Below are 25,968 nucleotides of genomic sequence, written 5' to 3'. Positions count from 1 at the left end.
CCGGGAACAGACTATTGGACAGCAGAGAAGAAATGAATTCTCAGTGGGGATATCAGGAAAAGCCTCCTGCAGACATGACATTGCTGGGCTCTGAAGGATGAGGTAGGTAGTGTTTTGAACGAGAAACGTGGAAAAGGGGGATTGAAGGGAAATTCCAAGAGGAAGGGACTGAGTACAAAAAGGCACTGAGATGGCAAAGTTCTATCCCTGGAACAGAGGACAGTGCCAGCCACAGTAAATGCAGGAATAAATGAAAGCCCGATGAGAAGTTCACTGTGGCCTCAAAGTAGTGTGTGGACATCTCTTGTTTTAAGTGAAAATCATTTGGTGGTTTGTATATGGCAAAAGCCTCTCAATATTTCTGCTGAGCCCATGCTGTCATTTAAAAGTAGAATGATTTGGGGGCTGAACGGCACTGCGTCGTCCCAATAAAAAGAGTAACGTTTGAATCTAATTGTGCCATCCATGCTGTTATTGTAAAACAACTTGTCCTTACACCCTTACAGCAAAGGGAAGTCCAGAGGGTCAGCCGACCAGATGTCATGTTTCCTCCTGACACATTAGTTTCAACCTGTGATTCATGAAATTCTTCGTGTTTCTTTCTGTAGCATGCTCTGCTCATTCACCAGCCTGACTCATTTTATCTGATTGAGTCCAATCTCCCCCTCCTTGGCAACCTCCTTTTGCTGCTGAATAAATAAATCATCCTGGGATATGTCCAGAAGGAAGATTTTCATAGGAGAGTTCTATCTGCATTCAACCCCTCATTTATTCAGGCTGAGTTCTCAGGCTCCCAAGGAGAAAGAATTGAGAAAATAAAGAGGTCCTTTCCACTGCCAAGTTTACTAATATGGTCATTAGCACAGAGGGCTTGGGGCTGTGCCCACGGAGAGAGATCACGGCTCCACACAGGTCTTGCTTAGGGTCTGCGGGAACCCACCGCTCCCTCCCCACCCAGCCCTCTGCCCTGTTCGCTCTCCTGCCTCCCGTCGAGATGCCTCTCACCCATCTGAGAGTTTCAGGTCAGCCCTGAGGCTGATGAGTCCAAGCGATTTAGGAAGAAAGAAGCAAGCAGCATTTCATTCTCAGGGATATAATTCCTGGAATTATTTCATTAAGATCTAGATAACTACAAAAATGAGGGGCTTGGGGGGGGTGCTTTGGTCTTAACTTCCAGCCCTGTGGCATAGGCCGGCTACTCTGGGAGGTTTTACAGTAAAATTAATTCATCTACAAACTGGGTTAAAAATAGAATCGACCTTCTTTCTATTTAAAATTGAGCCTTTGATGTTGCCGCCTTCCTCTGGGGAGGGTAGCACACACCTCCAGGGGACAGGGGTCAAAGGAGTCATTCCCAGGATGCGTCCACCCCCGAAACCTCCTGGGCAGGGGCCTGGGGAAATGGTGCAGGCTTCTTCCCCCTTCTGGGATGCTCTGCGCCGAGAGCAGGAAGAATTAACAAGGGAAGAATTAAATCCCGCGTTTCTGGGACGCGGTGGGCGCGAACGACCCTGCAGGTAGCGTGCGCGGCGGGGCCGGGCGACCGTCCGGAGCTGCGCGCGCTCGGGGCGCTCGGGGCGCTCGGGGCGCTCGGGGCGCTCGGGGCGCTCGGGGCGAGGGGAGCTTCTTTTCGCCGGAGCGGGGGAGCCGCTCGCCCCGCGGGGCAGAGGGGCGGCCAGCGGCCCCCGGGCTCTCCCGGGACCCCGCCGGGAGCCGCGAAAGCGCCGGGCCTGACGTCATTGGCCGTCAGCTGACTGCCCCGGCCCGGGCTCCGCGGGCTGCTGTCGCATCGCGGCGGCGGAGGAGGCGGCGGCTCCGCGGCTCCGCCACGTTCCCCGGGCGCAGGACTGCGGCGGCCGCGCTCGCCCCGCGCACTCGGCGCCCGGAGCCCGGCCCCGCCCAGCGCGGAGGCGGACCCCGCGCGCCCCCCGCGCGCCCCCCGCGCCGCGCCTGGGTCCGCCCCGAGCGCCCCGGGGGCTTTGTTCGCGTCCACGCGCCGGAGCCCAGGGGCGGGAAAGCGGCGGGAAAGCGGCGCTCGGCGGGCGGCTGGAAGCGCCTTGGCCGGGCCCGCGGACTCGGCCCTCCCGCGCGCAGGCAGAGGCTCCCCGCGCTGGGCACTCGGGGCGCGCCCTCCAGCCCCCGGATCGGGGTAGTAAAGAGACTCCGCAGGGGGCTGACTGCCTCTACAATTTCGGCTTCCTGGGGTATTTTGCTTTTTCGCCCGAAAGTTGGCTTTACCAAAAGCCCCCGCGGGAGGGCAGGAAGGAGACCCTCGGAGTCCGTAGGCAAAGCGGCCTACGAGTCCCGGCTGCGCACCTGCGAAGGACCCGAGCCAGTGCCTAAAAAAGAACAGCGGAGGAGCCCGCCCGCGGGCCAGCTGGAGCGCGCGCTCGGCGCGGGGCAGGGCGGGGGGCGCCCCCGGCCCGCAGCTGTGCCCTCCCACGCCGCCCCGCGCTGCCGCCGTCAGGGCCCGGGGCGTCGGGGCCGGACCTGGGCGCCAGGTCCCCGCCACCCCACCGCCCCCGAGTTCCGGGGGCGTGGCTTGGCGCGAGGGCGGGTTTAAGTCGTCGCGGGTGTCTGACCAATCTGACAGGTCTCCAAATTCCTCCCGGTCGCCTGGCGCCCTCAGCGCGCTTCAGAGGACCAGGGTGGCGCGCGGCGCTTCTCTGGATCCGGAGGCGTCTCCGTCGACTTCCCCGCGGCCTCGAGCCTCCCTTCTCGCCCAAACCTGACACCCGCCGCACCCACTCAGCTCCGGTTCTTATCTTGGATCCGCACCGATGGCTTCTCTTCGTTCTCAGAGCTGTTGGCTTTGGAGCCCTCCCCACTTTTTCCTGCCCCCGCCTCCTGCTGCTCCCAGCTCCGGGCCGAATGGACTCCGAAGAGCGAAGTGACGGGCATGGGAACTGGGAGCCGCGGCTCCCCGCAAGCGCAGCTGGAAGGGTTCGCCTCGCCTCCTCGCGGCGCCTGGGACCCTGAGGCCCTGCCCTGCCCGGAGGGATGCGTCCCGCGGAGCCCGCGCTGCGCTGTCAGTCCTCGCTCAGGAAGTGGAGACAGACAGAAATGATGAGCCCAGAAGGGAGCCTCAGCACACCCCATCCTCCAAATTAACTGTCTGGTGACTTGTTAGCGCTGAGGCTACCACCTCTCTCATCCGCCCGTTGGGCAACCTACTGCTCCCCGTTCGTTGCCCCCGCCCCCAGCTCCGCCCCGGCGCAATGGAGTTCCCCGAAGGGCTCGGCTCCTGCCACAGCTGCTAACTTCGCACCCCGAGCCGCCGCCGGTCGCCCCAGGCCGGCCCCCCTCATTCGCCGAGCCGTGGGCGTCCGAGCCCAGCGCCGCAGCCAGGACCCGCCCGGCGCGCGGCAGAAGCGCGCAGCCCGGGAGCCTCCTGGAGACCAAAGGCTGCGCCGAGACGCCGAGCCCGCGAACCAGCCCAGAAGCCTAAGCCCGGGGAGGGGCGGCGCGGCTCGGAGCCCGCGCATCCTGCGGACAGATCGCCGGCGCCGCTGCCCCGAGCCGCGCGGTGGGCGGGAGGGCGGCGCGCCGGGACGCGGCCGGGTCTGCCGCGGCCTTCCGGGCGCCCTTTGCCCCCGGGCACACCATGACCTGACGAGCGGCGGTCGTCCTGCACCGGGCGGCGGGGCGGAAGGGCTCGCCGCCGCGCTCCCGCCGGGCCGCCTCCGGTCCTGAGCAGCGCCCCCGCCGCTCCCTCGGGCTGCGCGCCTCCGCGCCATGGAGCTCTCCGAGGTGCGCTGCCTCGGCGGCAGCGAGGAGCTCTACACCATCCACCCGACGCCCCCGGCCGGCGGCGGGAGCGGCTCCCGGCCGCAGCGGCTGCTGTGGCAGACGGCCGTGCGGCACATCACCGAGCAGCGCTTCCTCCACGGGACCCGCGGCGGCGGCTCCGGCAAAGGCTCGGACCCGGCCGGCGGCGGCCCCGACCGCCGCGCGCCGCAGCTGGGCGGCGACTCGGCGCTGCCCGCGTACGCGCTGGGCCCCGGGGAGAGGGCGCACAGCGCCGGCGGCGCCAAAGTCTTCCCGGAACGCAGCGCGAGCGGCAGCGCGAGCGGCAGCGGCGGGGGCGGCGACCTGGGCTTCCTGCACCTCGACTGCGCCCCGAGCAACTCGGATTTCTTCCTCAGTGGGGGCTACAGCTACCGGGGGGTCATCTTCCCCACCCTGCGCAACTCCTTCAAGTCCCGGGACCTGGAGCGCCTCTACCAGCGGTATTTCCTGGGCCAGAGGCGCAAATCCGAGGTGGTGATGAACGTGCTGGACGTGCTGACCAAACTCACCCTCCTGGTGCTCCACCTGAGCCTGGCCTCGGCCCCCATGGACCCGCTCAAGGGCATCCTGCTGGGCTTCTTCACGGGCATCGAGGTGGTGATCTGCGCGCTGGTGGTGGTCAGGAAGGACACCACCTCGCACACCTACCTGCAGTACAGCGGCGTGGTCACCTGGGTGGCCATGACCACCCAGATCTTGGCAGCAGGCCTTGGCTACGGGCTGCTGGGCGACGGCATCGGCTACGTGCTCTTCACCCTCTTTGCCACCTACAGCATGCTGCCGCTGCCGCTCACCTGGGCCATCCTGGCCGGCCTGGGCACCTCGCTGCTGCAGGTGGTCCTCCAAGTGGTGATCCCCCGGCTGGCGGTCATTTCCATCAACCAGGTAACTCTTCCCCGCCTTGCTCTCCCCCTGACTCCCCTGGGTTATTTAGAAACAGCTTCCTGCCCGCGGTGGCCTGCTCGCTGGAGCCCCCTCCCCCAGCCGGGCGCAGGCCTTGACCTGGGAGGTCCTGGGTGTTAGTGGGCGGTATTTCTCTTTCTTAGAGGAACTGGAGCTAACGGACCTCTAAAGTTTCTCTCAAGCCTACCCCTGTATTCTGATTCTGTGAGTCCTCTCTGACATCAGCCGGGAAGCCGCCTTCTTTCCGTTCCGCACGTGCACGCATCCCCAAGGTCTGTAGTTTCTGGCGAAGGAGACAGGGGAGGAGAAGCACCCAGTTGAGAAGGTGACCCATCTCTAAGCGCCTTACTCATGAGAGTCACAGCAGGGGGTTGGTTGTAAGGGACTCTGGGATTCAGGGCTGCGTTGCTGTGTGTCTTTGGGCCACAAATCCTCAATTCTCGGAGGAATCAACATTTGCTAAATACATACTAATTGCGGGTGCTGGAACCCTACCTATGTTATCTCACCCAATACTTCGGACAACCCTATGACACACTTTTATCTGGGAATTCTTTATTGCCTTGGGGACCTAAGATGATATCTCTCCTGCAGGAGCCAACCCCAAGGCTCTCATAAGTCAGCCTCGGAAATTGGGGCTGGGGGAAGTGTCACTGACAGAGAAAGCAAGTTTTGCTTAATTGAAAAGGGGCATTTTGATGTCGGTGGTTTGAAATATTTAGGTGGAACCTGACTCTTTAGGTCTCTTTCTCCTTTCTCCCCCTGTCTTCCTATCTCTCCCCATTAAATATGGATGTGTTTAGGTGAACAGAGTTCCCATTGTCTGTGAATGGGAAGGTAGACAGTGCCCCTATTGTTTAAATTCATTAGAATCAATAGATAATTAATGGTCTGGCACTTTCTTTGCCAAATGTCTGGTAGGTAACAGGAGGCTAAATTCGGGGGCTTCTCGATAAAAATGAGGGGAGCATGCAGCTGAAGTGCCTTCCAGTAGAAGGCTGGGGAGAGGTGCAGGGACCGGAGCTGGCTGCTCCGTGTGTTCCTGCTCTAGCCTCCAGCTCTGGACCACTTTTGCTGCATCAGAAGCTTAAAAAGTCCTCTTCTTGTGGCCGGCTTTGAATAGATGGTCTAGAGCAAACTGGTACAACACCTCTGAAAACCGATCATGATTTTTAGAGCGCTGGCAAGGTGTGAGTGGTTGACCCATCATCGACCTTCTGGGCTTCTCTCGCTTCTCTGATGACTCTGTCTGTGTTTGCTTAGGTTAGTCATCTGGTCGGTGGCTTTTGCAGAGCTTTTTGAAGTCTCCCTGCATAGAGCAGAGTATATAAAATACACGGCGAAGGTCAGCAGGCATGAGGCGGGCCAGTGAGAGCCTCGGTTAGTAGGGGCTGACCAGCTGCACTTTCCCTCATTAAAGACAGTAATGAATGTTGTATCAAAATTACCAGGGACCTTTAATACCCACATATGATAAAGATTCGACTTGGGATTGTATAAAATTATATTTTATTTGTATTTTGTACATAGATCCAAACTGAATTTCATCTGAATCTCTCACGTTCTCCCAAGTTTTATCATTCTTTTTTGCATTTTTGTTGCTGTGTGCCTAAGTGTCATTGGATTTCTCATCTCTCTCTTGCTTGCCTTCCCTCCCCCCCTTCTTGTCTCCTTCTTTTCCCCTCTCTTCTTTCTTTTCCCATCTCTTTTTTTTCACTATAAGCTGTTTCCACAGTGCAGCCCAGCTATAGGAGAAAATTCCATTTATTATGGGCGACTGCTTTTCCAAACACTAGCCTTCCTTAGGACACATTACCAAAAGATTTCATCAAGTCGGTTTGGAACAGTATTTGGAATAACACATCCTAAGTGGCAAAAGATGAATATTTTCTAAATATAGAGACACTTTTTGTGCCAAATGAATCCAGAAAGTAAATTTTGGCTCCGTATTTGTTTTATACTCTACTCAAATACTACCAGATGGCAGAAGATTAAAAATAACTCCAAAATGTCTTCCCATGCCCATCTCATCCTAAACAATGCTTCACTCTGAAAACCAAGGCCCTGGTGCATGCAAACCAAGCTCACTGGACTCTCCGCGTGGGGAGGAATTGCAGCTGAACTAGTTGTTGGGACGCCTTCTACCTGGCTCAACAGCCGGCGCTGTCCTTCCTTCAGGTGCTGAAAGAACCTCTGTGGCTTTGGCTCCAAAACGCTTTCCTTTGGCGCCCTCTAGAGCCCCGAGCTTCTTTCTTACCTCCCACGGAAGGAGGAAGAGGAGAAGCGAGGTCCTCGTTTGTTTTTTGTAAACCTGTGATTTTTGAATAGGTGCCCTTTAGTTCTCCCTGTTTGGTAGTGTACAGAGTGGGGCAAAAGTAGGCTTACAGTTCTGAGTACGCAAACACAGAGTTTATTCTTGTATTATCATTTCTTAATTATTGTATCATTTCCCATACCAACAACGGTGACCCTGCTTTTCCCCCACCCTGTACAAGATGTGTTTAAAGCCTGCTAACGACCTCGCATAGCAGCTGGAATAAAATCCCAGCTCCCTACCATGGCCTGCCTGAGCGTCTGTGAGCTGGCTGCTGCTTCTCTCTTGAATTACCCTTCCTTCTCTTCTCGTCGGGCTCCAAATACACTGCCCACTTTCTGTTTTTCAGATATCCCAAGCTCTCTCCCACTTCTTTGCCTTTGTGCCTACTGCCTAAGACAGTTTTCCCAGGTGCTCACATGACTGACACAGTCTCATTATTTCAGACGCACTCCCCAGTGCAGGGCATGTCTTATTTCTCCAGAGCACATCCGCTTTCTGAAATTATCTGATTTGTTTACATTTATGGTGTTTCTTCCCCACCCCCTCAGAAGGTAAAGACCACATAAGGGCAAAGACATTGTTGTGTTTACTACTTTATCCGCAGCACCTAGAAAAATGCCCGGCACATAGTAGGTACTCAACAAACAGTCACTTGAGTAAACAAGACTAGTCATTACATAGACAATATTATAAAATAGCCAAGTCCCCTGACGTGTTGGTGATTGCCTTCTACACACACATACGCTGTGTCTACGTGAGGCAGTCTTCTACACACAAATACCTTTGAGAAGTCAGAGCACAATACTAATCCTTTACTTTTATACAGTGTTTTACATGTAACTAAGTGCCTTTACATCCAGGATCACATCTAATGATGACAGACAGATGGGATCACCCTTCATTTTCATTTCAGAGAAGAAATGAAATGGTCCTTCGAAGCTTTAAAGGGATGTCCCAACGATGATGACCCTAACAGGTGCTGAGGCAGGATTGAAATCCTAGAGCCGGTGCCAGTCTTTATTAGGAGCCTGTTAGGGGCTATCTTTCTAAACACATAGGTGCTTGAAATGGCTCAAGAGTGAGGAGTACCTGTTTCACTACTTAAGAGTGTCATACCCCATATAGTACCTGAATTAACATTTAATGGAAAAGGCAGAGGGAAATAACGAGAGAAATGAATTGCTGGGAATAGGCTTTTTGTAGCAAGCTCATCATCGCAGTTCTCAACTGGATGCAAATTTGTCAGTTGAAGGCCATAAACACTGCAGTATCATCTTTCTCTACGTTAATCTTGATTCCCATTAATAGGGTGGCTCACATTTAATTTAGCATTTTCGAGAAGCAGAAAGCGAGAACGAGTGTACAGTCAGAACACCTGAGCAACCGTTTCACTTCACTGAAAATGCCATTTCCAAAGTGACCAGTGAGCCACTGATGGGCTCCCTTAATCCAAGCTGTGAGAACCCCCATCTCCCCTTCCCCTCCTGAAGGGAAGGTTTGACAGGATAACAACCAAGCTGCAAATCCCCCAGATGCCCTGTAAGGAGACAGAGTCCTGTGCTCACCTAGATCAGCACGTGCTTTCCACTGGGGATACAGCATGGAACCTAAAAGGGCCCACCAGGAGGTCCCTCGCCAGCAGCGAAGAGATGGCGTATGTTTTCTCCACTCACTGAACAGAGAAGTTCCCTCGAGTCGTGGACTTCCCATCCAAACAAAGAGACTGTTGTCCAGGGCAGCTGTTATGACCCATATATTTTCTAGGTCCAAAGTGGCATTGGAAATACTGAGTGAACATACTGAGTGGAAATACTGAGTGAAGGTTCAAAGCCCAGTTTAAAGGGCTCCTGCTGTGTTCACCCTGACAAAGCTCAGCTGTAGGTTACACCAGGGCTACAGTGATACCTCACCCATTTCAAGTTAAATCAACTCCACGTGTGTGATTGAAACTAATGATACTAGTATCTTTGTCCAGAGTCTAAGACACAGATTTTTTTCCCACATCTTAAATAAATTGCTTATCCTGCTACCTCAATATACCTATCTGAAAATTCATTACAAAATGACATTATAGGTATAAATAAAATATTATTGATGAGGTTATATTTGCTAGGTTCTTTCACGGGGTAGATAAATTCTAAGCACTGTTGCTATAATTAGCATTTTCCTCTATTTTAGTTGCTGATGACAATATTCTGAGCTACCTAACATTTGAAACTCATTTCGTTCTCAATCTTCAGCTCATTAGTGATAAGATGCTGAAAATCATTTAGCTATTGGAAAACTGAGAGGCAGAAATAGGAACCAGAAAGATTGCTGCTTTATGCTTTCCTCTGGGGGATTCTAAAATGTTAAAGCTTGTGGCTAATTAATCTTCAGTAACCTCTTGGTGAGGTAGATAAGCGGAAATGTCAGCGTGGAGGTGATTCCTCCAAGATAGCCCTGGGAGCAAAGGCAGCCAGGTGTGCGAGGCCAGCTTGGTTAGTGCTCAAGGTCACGTGTCAGATCTGAATTTCCCATGCAGCATTTTCTTTCCTGCCTTACACACATCCCATCAAACAGTAGAGACCAGAGCCAGAAAAGTGCTAATTAAATTGTGGTCATTAAACTTGATGAATAGCAAGAGATGTTTAGCTTATCATTTGGCCTTTAAAAAATCCTTTGGGGGAATATGCATTTTTGTACTGGGGAGGGTCGTGGTTTGTGGTACGAGCAGGTGGAGGTCAGGAGAGAGGCAGGCTTTGCATGTGCTTTCAAATGCATTTCTGGTCATTTAAGTGAAGGGCTGACTTCCCAGTAGAGATAAAGTAAGCATAATGGAATTACCAACATCTCCCCCCATTTGTAAAATTTAAACATAAGCATATATTGTGTGTTCTTTGTGAACATCTGCCAACTCAAATCAAATAAAGGGAATCATATGACTATTTAACATACAGCAAATGACATGTAACTGAAATCATCCCAATTTGGTAGTTGATATCAAGGTAGGAACTCACTTCAAACACACAAAGATTCATTAAATGAGCTCCCCTCGCTGGTTATGGTGCACACCTTTTAAAAGCCCAAATATCTCCATCCCTGTCCATTTTCCTGCAGCCAATTCTTATAGGCTTTAAAAAAATAATTGCCTCATCCCAGCCTGTTTGAGAAAATGACTCTCAAAAACAGATTGGAGTGTCAACATCCCCAAGAAATTCCTCTTAATGCCTAGAAATGGAAACATTCTCTCTTGTGAAAAATACCAGCGATTATCCTTTCTGGTCCTATCTTTTCCTTCCTTTCCTTTCCCCCCTCTCCGCTTTGGGGTGGGGGTGGGTAAAGATTAGGCTTTGCACAGGATATTTTTAATAACTTCTTAAACGACCAATTAAATCTAGTCATCCTGGTCTATAAATACCTTTGCCCTGAAGTTGCACATAGACTTGACATCTGATTTAGAGAGAGTTGTAAAAGATTGTCGGGTGCTTGCTTTGCAAGATTGAATTATGAATGCGTTTTCTTTCATATCCGGTAATGTCATCTGACTGGTATCAGTGGGTCAGAGCATAATTGGATTAGAACTGGGCAGACTGGGAGGACTTCACTTCTGGAGCAGCTGCTGCAATGTCATGCTAAGTAGGACAAATGCATTAGTCATATTTACACCTTGATGATTGATGGCATTTTAAGAGCTCAACAAAAAAAACACAAGTGAAACCAAGCATAAAGAGGAGGAAAGATTTTTTTTTTTTAAGTTTCTCCCAAATTCGGTGCTGCTGGCAATATGTAATCAAAGGACACTACTACAATCATGCTGATATGACATTTCACTGTTGTCTAAATATTTCTTCGGATGCTAATTTATTCATTTCACAAGTGTGTCTATTTCAGTTGGTCCTACATGTGTTTATTTGCAGAACATAAGAAACACTTACAGCATTCATCTCAAACCTTTCCTCTCACCAACAAATGGACGCACTATTGATTCCCTGGGAGACCAGCAGGCCCAGACTAGGCAGCTGGACAGTGTATCAGTCCACTTGATGTATTGATTGGGAAGCTTGTTCTTTGGTTTCTCTGGGCTGGAATTCAAGGTAACAGAAACTGAAGGCTGGTGAATTTCTGTGATCTATCTGTTTGAACCTCAATTGGCAAGGGAATGGGTTCTGTAAACGATTTCTTCCCCTGCATTTGTTGGGGCTTGAGTCTAGGACCACTGCTTTACCCAGCCGGCCGCAACAGAGCAGTAGAAGCTGGAATAACCTCCCCTGTGAGTCCCCAAGAAACGTAATTGGATTTACACACTCAAATTATATCGTGTGAGCTTTGTTTATGAAGGACTATTTTAAGAAGTCAGGTCACTTAAACAGCACTTTGGAAGCCAGCTTTTCTCACTGCAAGATTTTTCACAGTCAGCCCTGCAGGGGAGAGGAAGAATGCAGAGTAGATTAATTAACCACTGAAGTGCCAGACATTCCCAGGGAGGCCTGGCTCCATCCTGGGAGGAACAAACACCATTCCACCAATAAATGCAACTATGTGAGCACCTTCTCAAGCAGTGAGCTGGGATTGTAACTCAATGTGATGTCAGATGACCTGCAACACGTTGTTCCCTTGATATCTCTGCATGGGACTCTGATTGGGAGAGTCTGCGACTTGATACTTGAATTTCATTGATCTAGATAGTGACTGAGTATGGGCAAAACCCTGTACATTCATTAGTTACCAGGGTTTTCTGTCCTTTCCACCCCACTTCCTGACTTTTTTGCCTACTCTTTGTTCGAAGCCTCAAATGCTCCTATATCAGGATATGATCAAATTATTCATGGTGAAGACATGAGCTCAAGGTGAAATTAAATCATACTAACGTTTTGGGATGTGTTTTTTAAATGAGCACATTGTTAAATCTGCTGTCTCTGTATAAACTGCTGACCAGCATACAATTTTCACATGAATCAAGAACTATTTTTTGAAGCATTTTGTAAACAACACATCCTGTCCTGTGTCAGCCGGTTTTCCAGTTGGCTGGAGTAAATCATTTCAGAATATTTTCCCCTTCTTTGTGTGTGATCGCATGCTGAGTACACAGGATTGCTTGTGAAATGGGGCCGGCAAAGGATTAGGGGATCCTTAAGCAAAATGCATATATTTCTTTAACTCCGAACATGGGGAGAAATGCAGCGTAAGAAATTGAACAGAACAGGACCCCCCCCAAAAGAGGCCTGGGGATAGAAAAGGTGTAGAAAAGATGTGGCAGGTGCCCTCAAATATTTAGGGGTGCTGCCGTGATGAAAATAGACCGGTTGTGTTATGTGTGTCCTCAGAATAGAATGAAGACCAATAGGTGGTCGCTGCAGCACCGGAGATGGTGGTTCATCTAAAGCTGAGGCTTTGTAACAAATAGACCTGCCTACGGAGCTGCTTTTTGAAGCGATGAGCTCCTTGACCAGGGATTCTTCCAGGGGAAGCTGTACAGCAACCCACAAGGCATGGCTGAAAGGAGATGCCTGTACAGGGAGGTCTTGTCCTCAAGGTCAGATGAAAGCCGTTGGCTGCATCTCCCAGCCATCGTGGCCACTTTGCAGGCAGGGAAACGGAGACGGCAAAGAACAAAAGGCCAAGTGGCCGCAAGGCATTTGCCACCCGAGTCAGCTGCCCTTTTAGGAGCTCCTCCAGAATCCCTGCCCAACAATGCCTGCTTATATTTGGGGGACCAGGATTCTGACACAAGGCCACTCCACCAGCAAGAGGGGACGGCGGAAATGGATTAGATGTCACTGCCTCGTGAAGACTGGGGATCGCAGTAGGAAGAAAGGGAGAAATGAGACTGAGAAAGTAAGTTATTCAGCAGATATCTGTTGACTGCCTGTTGGGCTCTAGGCTCTGTGTACTGAACAGTCAAAGGTGGCTGCTGAATAAGGCTGATCCTTGAATGGATTTGGAGAGGGAGTTTGTGACTCTGGGGCAGAGGTGGTAGCTTTGTCCCTGGCTCTTAGACCACGTCTGGAACACAGCATTCAGTAAAGATTTTATGTCAAGGCAAGTCTTGGGCTGCTTTCCACGCAGATCTCTAACAAATGAAAAGTCAAAGCTGCAGTAGATTTTTTAGGGAAGTCAGACTCTCAAAAATATTGTAGATGGACTTTCCTTTCTAGTGGGGAATGTAAAAGGGCCCCAGGGAAGGGCTAATATGTCAGTTATTTACCCCATCACCTATGACAAACTGAACGCACCCCACCCTGATGGTCAGAAGACACAGGGGAAGGGAGCGCCTGCCTTGTGTTGGAGAAGGTCAGGCTGGTCTGCAGCTCTTGGCTTCCCAGTAGCTCTGCTTCACAGTGACCCCAGCTAAAAAGTGACCAGCTTGGCTTGTAGCTCCAGGCAACCCATCCCCACACAAGGGTGGGCAGACATGGTGCTTAGGCAAGGCTTAAGTCCCTCTGCTTGGCATATCGCTACACACTGCCTTTTCCCCTAACAGAGAAACGTAATAATATTCCCATATGCCCACCAGGCTGTGAGCCCCTGGAGGTCAAAGATTTTGCCTTGCTCATCTTTGGGTTCCTAGCACCTGGCACATGGGGAGCTCTGAATATCGCACTTTTAAATGAATGGAATGAATGAATATTACATGACCATCTCCTTTCCCCTAGGATACCCCCAACACACACAGTCACACGGTCATCAACAGGGAATGAAAAACCAGTGAAAGACCAGAAATCAGTGTCTCTGGTCAATACAGACAGAAGTGTACTGAAGTATTTTGGGCTGAAAGCCACAAGCTGAGATTTTGCTACACATGTCAAAGGACTTGTAGCCCATAACACAAAGACAAATTCAAGTGATTGTCCAGATTATTTAATTAAAAAAACAAAAGTAGAAGAAGAAAAGAAAAAAGGAAGGAAAAATATGAACCTACCTTATTCAAAGGTGTTTGTCCATTGCTGACAATTTTAAATAGACCCAGCCCACCCATCCAAAATAGAGTCCAAGTACTAACGCAGTCCTTACCCTCTCCCTGGCCTCCTTCTTCTTGTCTCTCCAGCTTACTGGCTCTGAATCCCAACACCAGCACCTCCCTCAGGCCTTCTTTGCTTTGCTGTAGGCCCCAAATTGCTTCTTTGACCTGACCTCCCAGTGGTTCCCCCTTCTGGTCCCCAGTGGTATTCACCCTCTGGCTTCACACAGGTACATCTGTGTCAGAGGTGCCCCCACCTCCCTACCTGACTCCTGACACCACACCAGCCCGGCTGGTGGCCTCATTCTGAAAGGAAGACATTGACCAAAACCAGTTGACTTTGCTGAACGTAGTCCCTGGATAATTGCTTAGTCCACCGTTTCCCACATGGAGTGGTCTGTACAAAGGCAATGAGAGGCAATGGGATTTTACATCCCAGCTTAAAACCTATCACATAAACACCAGGTTGTATCCTAACAGGACCAGTTTGTCTGTAGACTGCCTAAAAGCAAAATAAAGCTTGATTTTGGACACAGGAACCCAATGAAGTTAACTAAAGCAGACTTCATGACATCCCAAGAAAGGTCATGAGTGTAAGTCTTCTGTTTTCAGTTTTGTGAATTGTTATTCCACTTAGTTCATTTTTCTACAGTCAGTTCCAGAAACAGAATCAAAATCAGTAAGGACAAATGTGTTTTCTTCTAAATTCAAAGTCAAACTCTCCCCAAAACTTGGGTGAGCCTTCCTAGCCTATTGGTGGCGGGCAGCTCATTGAAGAATAGGCTGGTGGCCCCAGACGGTCGATATCAAATGAAAAGTCCTCTCCTTCTCTAGTCATGAGAAAGAACAAATTGAATTAAGTGCTTTTAAGCCGAGTGACATGGAGCCCTGAGCTCCTACGACCTTGAGAGGAAGTGCTCCCTGAAACTGTGCGCCCCAGGCACCCAGCTTGCCTCAGCCTAGGGCTGGCCCCGGTTCGGATGTAAAAGGAGGCGCCTGACTTGAACTGAAATGAGAACGTGTTTCTTCGCTAGGACTGAAGGAGGGAGAGGGGCCGTCGGGCGAGGCTGGAATTAGGGTTTCCCCGTGTCTCCGTTACTAACCCGCGCGCTCCTCGAGGACAGGCACTGTCCCTTTGTATACCGCTGGAACGACGCGGGCAGGTCACAGGGGCGCCCGCAGGAGGCTTGCCGCGCAGGCTTCGCGGCACCAACACTGCGGCTTCCCCTTCAGAGCGAGGACACGAGCTCGGGGCAGTTGCGTCATTTCCCTTCGGTCATACAGCTCATAAAGGATTCGGGACCACATCTGTCTCATTTCAAAGCTGCCCCTCAATTTGACGGTCTTTTAAGGCCACTTTATCTCAATGAACTCTGTTAGTTTCGGAGGCAATGAGTTAAAAGTAATGAAGAAGAGAAATGACATTAGCAGCCCAAATGGCAGAGACGCTGGCATCTCGCCACCGCTCCCTGGCGCCGGGAGCACCCTGCCCTGCACAGGGCACCTCGACATCCTCAGAGGCTGGCCTCGGGCTCCACACCCGGCACGACGCAGCTTTGTGCGGCCCCCCGCCTGCTGGGGCCGCAGAATTAACTGCTGGCCGCTCTGGAACCCTGTCACTGCGAGACCGCTCCCGAGGCTCCTGGGCCGTCAGCTTCGCGCTCCCCGGAGCTGCGGTGAATGAGCGCGGGGTCTGCGTACTCGCCTGGTTGACTTGCCCCCAACATCGGCTAATGACAAAGCTCAGAGTGAACGCGGTTTGCCGAGGTCTGTGACCTCCGAGAAGAAAGAGAAGCGGGAGTAAGGATGTAGCACATGCTGAGAGAATTACTTATTGGGTGGTATTTAATATTTAATTTGCCCTAGTGGTTTAATTACATTGGATACCACGAGTTGTAAAGCGTGTGCCATTTTAGTCCGTTGATTTGTTTGGAAGGGATTAGCGACTGAGATATTTAATTGACAGGCAATTGTTTCTTTTGAATATTTAATTATGACTTGGTGGCGCTTGTCAGAATTGCGGCCCGGCTTTTCCCCACTGTGGGTGTCAGCGGTGACCCCCAGGCTGTTTCCCGTCAGTTTCCCTGAAGCGGAGGAGCCGGGCCCTCAGGCAGCCCGGGTAACCCCACGGGGGGCTGGCGTGGCCCCTTCCTCTTCGTCGCCTGAGACCCCGGGAAACAGGCCCGGTGGCCGTGAGCAACTCACTTCAGCCTGCTGTGCGTCAGTCATCTCATCCATGACAAGCTGCTGTCGGAACGTCTCTGTTTATAAATACGACAGGAGCTGAGGAATATGAGAGTTTTGAACCAATAGCAGGAACCCGGCCCTGGGCGGTGGGTGGCATTGCTCCTGAAACACAGATGGGTGTGACGTGGTCACACAGCAGCAGGCTGCCTGGCTCTGCCCTCGGCGTGGAAGTCTGCCAGGCACAGGGCAGCCGTCCGCAGGCTCACTGCCCGAATGGCCGGTGCAACCGGAGGGCCCCACCGGTTCCCCAAGTGACAGTCACCGCACAGGCTAGATGCAGACACTGCTCCTCGGGATGAGAGGCGGCCCGCACCCTTTCAAGCCGCACATCACTTCAGTGTTCATGCAAAAACGTCGGTCCTTTGTCATGTATCTAGAACATTCTTCTAAAGAAGAGAAACCCTGTTGCACTTAATGCTGATACATCACCCTACAGATGGCCACAATGGGGTCTTCAGTTATGCAGAGTCTTTCCTAATTTGTGGACGGTGGAAACAAATTTTCATTTGACATTGTGCATAAAAAGACCTTGGTTCAAGGTAATTTGGATGTTTTTTAAAAAAGGTTGAAAAGACCATTTTAAAATCTAGTTAATAAACTTATTTTTTTCAGGCTGAGTCATCTGGGGGTGGGGTCTGCCTTTTGGCAACACCCCACCCCGTCTGCCTGGCCAGCAGGTGCAATGGCACCTCCGCCAGGAAGATGAGCGGACCTTGAGGATGGAGGTCACACCGTAGGATGGTGGGCCACTAGGAAATAAGAATCCTAGGGCACTGGTAATACTACAAAGTCACCATAATAGCCCTAGACTGCTCATCCCTGGATAATTTTTGTGCGACATAAAATAGACTCCAAGTTTGTTCAGCTCACTGTTATTTTAATTCTCCATTACCAACATCCAAATGCAATTTCTAATCAATACTGGCTGTAAAATGTGTTCATGGTGCATCGCCCAATAAATTAACATTGACTGCTCCTTGAGATAACATTGCATCTCTTCTCTTATACTTACTTAATCTTATCATCTAAGACAAACAGAGCCATTTTCATTTTGTGATTTTTTTTCTCCATACTTGAGATTCGGGGACCAGAAAGACCCAGATCAGATGCTGTGTCATCTGATGTATAATTTATAGCACTCGAATAAATGCCAGGCAGTCATTATGGCTGGAGAAGATTCTTGGGACTATTTCCCAAAGGAAGTAACAGACACCTTCCTATTTATAACTCTTTGAAATTGCACCACGCCTTGTGGGGTTAAAAAGCCATTCCTGGAGGTCTCAGCAGAAGCCAGATGCCATCATCAGAGATTGGGGGCAAAGGGGAAGGGGTTGAACTTAATGATTTTTAAAATCCCTTCTAATTTGAAGCTTATGACTCTGTGACTCTTGATGTTATAAATAATTGGTAAGATGTAGAATAATTGAACTCTAAAAAGCAGAAAAGAAACCACCTAAATCTTAAAAAGGGGTGCTGGACATTGACATCTAGCAGTTGCCCCTAAACTTGTGCTTATCTTGGGTCTTGATCCCAATGAATCCAGGGATCTCTGTTCCATCCCTGCGGATGCCCAAGCCAGAAAGACCATACGTACCCCCGTCACTTGTCCTCTCTCAGTCTTCGTGGCCAATCGGTTGCAAGTTCCTGACAAGTTTGCCTCCCGAATATCCTCACATCTATCCACTTCTGTCTCTGCTCCTTCGCTTTAGTGCAGGAGATGCTGTTCCTCATCTGAATCACAGTAGCCTCCCGGCATCCACTTTTGACCCTTTCCAATCTACTGTCCACAGTGTTACCAGGGTGGTGTTTTTCTTATGATGAGAGCTTAGAACCCACCAGTAAATATTGGTAGCTAACATCGCTCCTGGGACCCACCTTTCAGATCTCAACTCTGTCTCCCTCCCGTGGTGCCATTCTTCATATCTCTCTCTCTCCTAAAATCACAATGACCTTCCTTCAGTTCCTTGAAAGGCCCATGCCTTTTTCTGCCTCTGAGCTGTCTGAGTTTCCTTTCTTTGCCTGGGATGCTCTTCCTTCAGTCTCAGCTCAAGGAAACTTTCTCCGGGAGGCTTCCTCTGCCTTCTAGTGGGTCACAACTTAATCACATTTTTAAATCCCCCTACTTTTCTTAGAAAATACATACCACTGCGTGTGTGTGTGTTAGTTCCACATCTTTCCTACCTGACAATAGTGCAATGAAAACAGGGAATGGGTCTGATTTGCTTGCTCACCGGGATTTCTCAGCAGCCCCTCTTCAATAGATACTTATTTATGGTGCAGAGAGGGAGGGAGAGAGGAGGGGAGGGAGGGGACAGGGAGGGGGGAATTGCCCAGGGCTAGTGTTCAGGGCCAGATGGTAGTTCTGGCTTCTTTAGAGGATGTATGACAATCGAATTTTAATGTCCAAGAAGGTGAGATAAACTTGGGTTGGACCAGGGTTCAGATTACTGCTTCTACCAGACTTCTGGCCTGTTTCTCTCTGGCTCAAATCCTGGGTGAGGCTAAAAATTGCAGTACTAGCAGCTGAACAGGAATCGTACCAAGAGAAGCAAGAGAAGATGACCTAATGAATCTGCCAATTTTAACTCCAGTGATCCTACATAAAATCATCATGCCAATGCGATGCTTTCCTTTTGTCCTGGTAAAAATATTCATGGCTTCCACAGTCTTTAAATAGATGGTATCATCAAAGAGACAAGCACCAATTTTATTAAACATAGCCACACTTATCTTATTGCTTATTTCTTATAAGGTGTATTGATAAGGCTGAGTTATCAAATATTGGCTCTGTCAGATGAAGTTGACACAAATATTGAATTGGATGGATAGATGATGATATATAGATAATAGATGATAGGTAGGTAGGTAGATAGATGATTCATAGATAGATAGATAGATAGATAGATAGATAGATAGATAGATAGATAGATAGATGACAGATAGATAGATAGACATGCTAATGAGTAGGATTTTTGAGTCCTACTGTCATTCATTTGTCCACTTAATTTTGGGAATGGGTCTGGGAGGAGTAATGAACAACATAAGAAAACAGTGCTTAATCTATACATTTCCTATCAAGCTTTTATTCTAATTTTGTTTGAATATCCCTATGGTGGGGAACTCACTCCATCCCAAATAGGTCTTTGCCTTTTATGTGACAGCTCTGCTTGTAGAAAATGTTTGTCATCGGCATGATAGACACCCAGGCCATCATCCCCATTAATGTCATCTTTACCATCATTTTCATCACTACCGTCACCCCCTTTCTCCTCCCTCCCCATCACCCTGCAGGAGTCCCTGGCTTTTCTGTAGCTTTTTGAGCCAGAAGAAAGTGTGGTTAGTTCTGACTAGGGACACTGAGGAAGACTACCCTGTGGAAGCGGAAGGTGAGCTGGGAACTGGATGGCGTGATTGTAAGGTTAGACCTCCACTGCTAGAAGGTGAGGTGCCCCAGGCACGGCCTTCACTGTATTCTGACCTTAGGAGATGCACACGCTTGTATTCCCCCTTAGGAAATGTGCACACTTATGTTCCCTCTCCAAGAGAAGGAGGGGCTTTGGCAAATGAGCAAGAGCAGATGCTCTGGAGCCGTGGTGTTTGGGTTTGGACCTAATACCACTGCTCATCAGCTTATGACCTGACAAGTCACTTAACCTCTGTGAGCCTCAGTTCTCTCATCTGTAAAATGGGGATGGTCCCCATTTATGAGGGTGGTGTGAGCATTAACAGAGATGGTTCAGGTAAAGTCTTGGAGCAGTGCCTAGCTCGTAAGCATTACCTGTTACTATGCAGCATGTCGTTGAAACCTCCTGAAGGCAGAGACCTCCATTCTCTTATTTACTGCCAGGTCTCCGGCCCCGAGAACGGTGCCCGGCACGCAAATCATGCTCCCTGACTAATTATTGAGTGAATGAACAGAGCTACTGGCCAAAATGGAAAGGTGGCAGTAAGCTGAAGCCAAAGCAGTAGCAAATGGCCTGGTGAAGGAACATGCTTGCCTTTGATACTTTAACTGGTATTTGCAAGTCATTGGCTGGAAAGCTGAAAGACTATGTTCAATACAAACATCATTTCTCCAAGGCGGTGTGTTTTACCAAAAGAAAAAGAACTTCTCTTTCTTTGAGTATTCTTTTGACCTTTAAAAAAAGTAATAGCGAATGGAGACAATATTGGAACTCCATTGAGTCACTATTTGGATTAAATGTTGAAAGAGAACATGTATTTCGAGGCCCACTTCTCTCCCCTGAGCCAACACTTACCCAAACGACCCCCTCAGAGCACTTGTACCAAAAAATACTTGGCATTTGCAATGCAACTTGTTTTCAGCTTTCTGATATTCAGTGTACCAGGCGGCACCATAACCTGGTCAGAGTGCAGATCACTAGCCCTGCTGCGCACCCCACCGGGAAGCGCGGGCCTAAGAGCGTCCTTGCCCCCAGACACCGGGCGGGCCGATCCTGAGCTGTTCATTCCCTAGGGGGCTTTTTCCTCTCACATGGCAAACTTCTCTGTCACCATTTCTCAAACTGTCATGAGCAAAGATTAACTGTTATCAGGCTATGATTGCTAATTGGCTCCTGTGCCTGCCCCTGGTGGAAAGTGGGGTCAGACTTTTTGCAGGCCCAGCGCCCCTGGGGGCTGCGCCACTGACCAAGGAGAGGGGCAACTCTTCCAGCACACCCAGCACCTGCTCCCCGGCTTCCCAGCACTTCTCTTCCCAGGTAGTAAAGAACAATTATGCAAACAGTATTTTCTGTATGTAAATTCAAAAGCCAAGACAATTGCTCACAGAAGGACCTGAGGTGGGAGCAAGGAATCCCCATCTGAAAGCCTCTAGCTTCACTTTCTAGAATCACGGCCACTCCAAGTTTGAAGGGGTGCTCAAAGCCACCAAAGGCCCCTTTGCATCAAAGCAGGAGTCCTGTCTCCAGTGTCTTGGGTGGCACAGGAGAGTAACTCTTAGGGCTAAAGAACTTTAGGAGTCAGGAGGCAGCCTGCATGCCATTTTGTGTCCTGCCAGTTCTAGCAGATGGGCCAATGGCTTAGGGGGGAATAACTTCTGAGCTGAGCCAGCCAGCCCCTCCTCTGCTCCAAATGTAGCAAGACTCCCCTTTGCATCAAGCTGGTGTCCCTCAAGTGGTCCTCAAGCCCCACCTCTGGCCTCCCGCCTCCTCTGCCCCAGCTCCCACTACTCTCGCCACTACTCGTTCGGCTCCAGCTCTCTCTCTCAGAAGTCCTTTGGGCATCCCTTCCTGGCCTTACCACTGGCCATTCCCTCCACCTGGAATGTCCTTTACCCAGAGATCCGCATGATCCACTCTTCCTCCACGTTTTGGCTGGAAAGCCACCTTCTCTGTAAGAGTATCAATCCTGAAATTCTTTTTTTTTTTACATATATTTTTTATTGATTTCATAGAGAGGAAGGGAGAGGGAGAGAGAGATAGAAACATCAATGATGAGAGAGTCATTGACCGGCTGCCTCTTGCACGAACCCCATCAGGGTCAAGCCTGCAACCCGAGCATGTGCCCTGACAGGAATTGAACCGTGATCTCCTGTTTCATGGATTGACACTCAACCACTGAGTCACACTCGCCGGTCTACCCTGAAATTCTTATTTAAGTTTGTGACATCTCTCCCATATGGCATCACTACCCACCCCACATTCTTCTTCCCTTTACATCCCTCTATGTTTAAAAAATCACTTTTACCTGCTACCACTCCAAATAATGTGCTTAGTTATACTGCCAGTGAGGCAGGTGCACAGATAGAAAATTGAAAATTGTGTCCATTTTTCACAAATGTATCCCCGGAGTGGAGGACAGTGCCTGGCACATCATAACCACTCAAGAAATATTTGTTGAATGATGAATGAAGGACCGGATTTCCATCAGTAACTGGGTCATGATGTTTGTTCTCTTTCTCAAACACAGGCTTCTTATCTAGTTGTTAGGATTAAAAACAGAGGCTTCAGAAAAGGGCCAGACGTTTGGATCAGCAGACTTGGATCTGTATTTCAGGCCCAGCCCCACTATCTGGCCATGTGTGTAGGCAAGTTTCCTCATCTCTTAAGCCTCATGTTTCTCACCTGAGAAGTGCGTGTCATCACTCCCATACTGACCTGTTATTGTAAGAAATAAAATCTTTTTTAAAAACACCAGGCACCTAGAGAAAATTAATTAATTTAACTACTGGTAACAGCTGGATAAAGCTGTATGTTATGAATTGTTTAAAGACCAAATAGCCAAAATTATAGGGAAGACAACAGGCATGTATGAAGTGAGTTTTTCAGGTCCCTGTAAAGTTCACTAGCTCATATCTTATCCACCGTAGGTTCATTTGCACCTTTTATTTCATCAGGGCTGTGAATTGCTGTGAAGGTTTATTGATAATGGAATATATACTTTCCATTATTTCTTTGGATACTTGCTGCATGGTTTGCTCACCTGTTTTGGGTCTTTGCTCAAATATAACCATATCAGAGACACCTGCCCTGACCCTATGGAGGAGGAGCTCCCTGCCTCTCTCCTTCCTCTCTTCTCTAATCACCTTTCTCTTTCTCCGTAACACTTTTACCAATGCACAGGAAATGCTATCTTTTTTACTTATTTGTTTATTGTCTGTGTCCCCATAGGGCGATGGAGGGATTTCGTGTTTTGTCCACTGACGTATCCCCAAAGCCCAGACCTGTGCACTCACTGACTGCTCTTTGTTAGGTGATTGCGCGGGAATATAGTTTGAAGACTTACACAGATGGCCTGTGCCTCGCCCCTAGTATGTGCCGCGGGTAGGACGCCCATACATCACGGTGTGCCCAGGACACTCCAGACTTCTGCCTGTCTCCTTTCATTCTCATAAGTGCCCCAGTTTGCAAAATAATGACATTGTCACAATAGCTACGGAGTCTAAAAAGATTAAGTATGACACATAATCCCTCATTAAAGGAAATAACAGTCTAGATGAAAAGGAGAAAGAAAATGCTATTGATAGTAACAGCTAACAGGTATTGAACGCTCATCAAGTACCAGGGGCTCCATGTAATTACCTCTCTTGGGCATGAGAACCTATGAGGCAGACACAGTTATTATGCCCATTTAACATATGAGGAGGGTGGGGCTTAGAGAGGTTAAGCAGCCTCACTACCCGCAACTAGTTAAAGGCAGAGCTTTCCAGCTTCTTAAAATTATTTTAACCCTGAACATCTTCCTGAGGATAACATTCCCTTAAACACACTGTGGAATAAAATTAACTGTGATGAGCTGAAGAGGGTGGGACCTCAGAAGCAGACTTTCCACCCCTGGTAGAGCACCAGGCCCCATGGGAGGACTTCTTCATTTGTGACCATCTCTTATCCTATGGCCATCCTGGGAGGCTAACTGTCCCACTTTTTAAAGTTGGTGAAGCAGGATTCAAAAGTAGAATAAGCATAAATATGAAAAGGACTGTGAACAGGATGGTATTAGGCATGAGTCGCCAGGGGCTGGAGACGGTTTATGTTCCTGGCTTCCGTTACATTTTCACCCCCTAATGTGTATCTAACAACGTCGCAGACCAAAGCACGGTGCGCTCACTCATAACCACCTGTACTTACCTTTTGGAAGAACACTTTATTTCATTCAAACATCAGATGACTGCATCTGACACGAGGGTAGATTAACCCTTGCTACCAGGTTAGCTTATGTTTGTTCCCTACTGCAGGTGTTGACCAAAGTTCGTCTGCAGATAAGTTGGCACTTTTAAACCGCTCTATTCTCTGTCCTCATCAGAGAAAGGAATGCTGGGTGACAGCTCTGTCCTCCCACCCTGAAAATAGTACTTTATAAAGTTATTCCATGTAAAGTCACCTTCTCTCTGAATTGAGCTACTCAATTGGGACCTAAGGAACTCTTTTTTTTTTCTTTTTCATCTTTCTTAGGTCAACCTAATATTCCTTTGTAACAATAAACACTCTTCCTTGGAAGAGTCAGGATTAAGACATCAGTGACTGGAAAATGCTCCAATTTTTGGTGCCTACTGTACTTAGTCAACCCCGAACAGATGCATTTTAAGAGAAAACAAGCTCTTGAGAAGGTGCTATTTTCAGCTCAGTAACTAATGATGAATCAAAATGTTTCTTCAAACCCAATGACCCAATAAAAATTGCCATAGTAACCATGGCATTATGGGACACCTCCTGCATGCTCACCCCAAAAACTTCCTTAGGAACTGCTGCCACCTCCTTGACACCACCATCTGCTGTGTAGCAAGGAGGAGATGGTGGCGGAAGCTGGTGAGAAAAAGGCAATTCTGATTTGTGCAAATCACTGGGAGAATGGAGTCTCAGGCAGAGATATATGGGTAGAAAATCATTTTCTGTGGTTTTCACCATGATCTAGAATTGGTTCAAGCCAAGAGCACCAGGGTGAAACAAGATTAGAGCTTAGACAAGGGCCCTCTCCTGTCGCACAAACTCTAGGGTCACCTTCCCTGGAAGAATTGTTGCCTGCCTCTTTTCTTGGTCAAATCCTCCTCATTGTTCTGGTTTCATTTAAGCATTTCATCCCAGAGAGGTTTTCCTTGAACTACTTGATCTAAATTAAAGTTCCCGCTGGATGCCCCATAAGCAAATCTTATCTGCCACTGGAGTCAAAATCAGTGCCTAGGTCCTATTTGGGTCTCTGTAAATATTTACAAAATGAATGAAGAAAACAGGAAACTGCCTGTGAGGTAGTCATTATAGTCCACCTAAGAGTCTGGATAGTACCGACTAAATTTATTAATTAAATCATTCACTCAATAAACTTATTCATTCAACAAATAGGTAATAAATGCTTTCTGGTTGTTACAGGCTGGATCCTCTAAGAAGCAGACTCTGAGAGGGGGATTGGTGTGGAGGAAGCTTGTTAGGGGATGTGTTGGGGTCAGCACCCATGGAAGGGAAAAAGAAGTAGAAATAGACAAAGGGGCAAGTTGAGCTGTGATGCAGTTTCAGCAGAGACCTGTCAGTCCCATGACAAGTTCTGCAGCTAGGATGAAGGTTATGAGATATCCAAGTTGGAGTTATGAGCATTTATACTTCCATGTAGACCATGACCTTCCATGACCTTTGGTGAGAAGGCTCTCTTCAGCTCCTCGAAGGAGGCTGAGAGCTGGGGGCTGTCTGCCCGAGCAATCCTAGGAGAATATTCTCTATATTCCTTTCCTAAAGGAAGAGGTAGTGGCCCAGCACTGGACCCACACAGTCCACCCCCTGTGCCACTAAGATCTACTTCACACAGGTGCTAAGAGAGGTTCTTCTATGATCCCAGTGGGCTTCTCTTCTTTAGGGACACTTAGAAGGGATAAGTTAAAGTCCCCACTGCTGCGGTTGGTCCTGGGTCCCCTCCTGGCATACCTCATCTTCCTCGTCTTCTCTTCTTCCAGATTCTTCTCGCTCTTAGCCAGCACCTCTGCTGTCTTGGTGGTTGATCTGACAGCATGGTCCAGAGTCTAACCTTTCAGGGGCCTCAACCTCTGGTCACCATGCCTTTCTCAGGCCAGGGCTAACCTTACCTGGATTGGAACTCTTCTTGCCCACTGCTACCTTGGCCTGACGAGCCCTATTTTGTAATTAATGGGATTTTGCTGTGTCACCTGGTGGAGGTACTCAGCCTGTGGAAGCCTGGAACTCTAATGCTACAGGACCCAGCGTTTCCGGCTCTGTAATCACAGGCTCCCCAAGCGGGTCATAGGAGTAGCCACTCCTGCTTCCTTGGTTCCCAGATTCCTGCATTCCCCCTACAGGGATGCAGGACT

General features: G+C 49.3%; 1 protein-coding gene across 2 annotated transcripts in view; it reads left to right on the top strand.

Moving 5' to 3' along the window:
* Positions 1–3,735: 3,735 nt before the first annotated feature.
* Positions 3,736–25,968, top strand: part of ADCY8 (adenylate cyclase 8) — a 155,751-nt gene continuing 133,518 nt past the window's right edge. The window contains exon 1 of one of the 2 annotated variants that reach the window (XM_016215999.2): positions 3,736–4,674. In XM_016215999.2, coding sequence (XP_016071485.2) covers positions 3,736–4,674 — 939 coding nt within the window. The remainder of the gene's footprint in view (positions 4,675–25,968) is intronic. The other variant, XM_087825204.1, reaches the window with a different exon arrangement.

This window comes from Miniopterus natalensis, chromosome 16 (assembly GCF_054644295.1).
Source record: "Miniopterus natalensis isolate mMinNat1 chromosome 16, mMinNat1.hap1, whole genome shotgun sequence".
Lineage (NCBI taxonomy): Eukaryota > Metazoa > Chordata > Mammalia > Chiroptera > Miniopteridae > Miniopterus > Miniopterus natalensis.
This window is presented reverse-complemented; position numbering and strand designations above follow the sequence as displayed.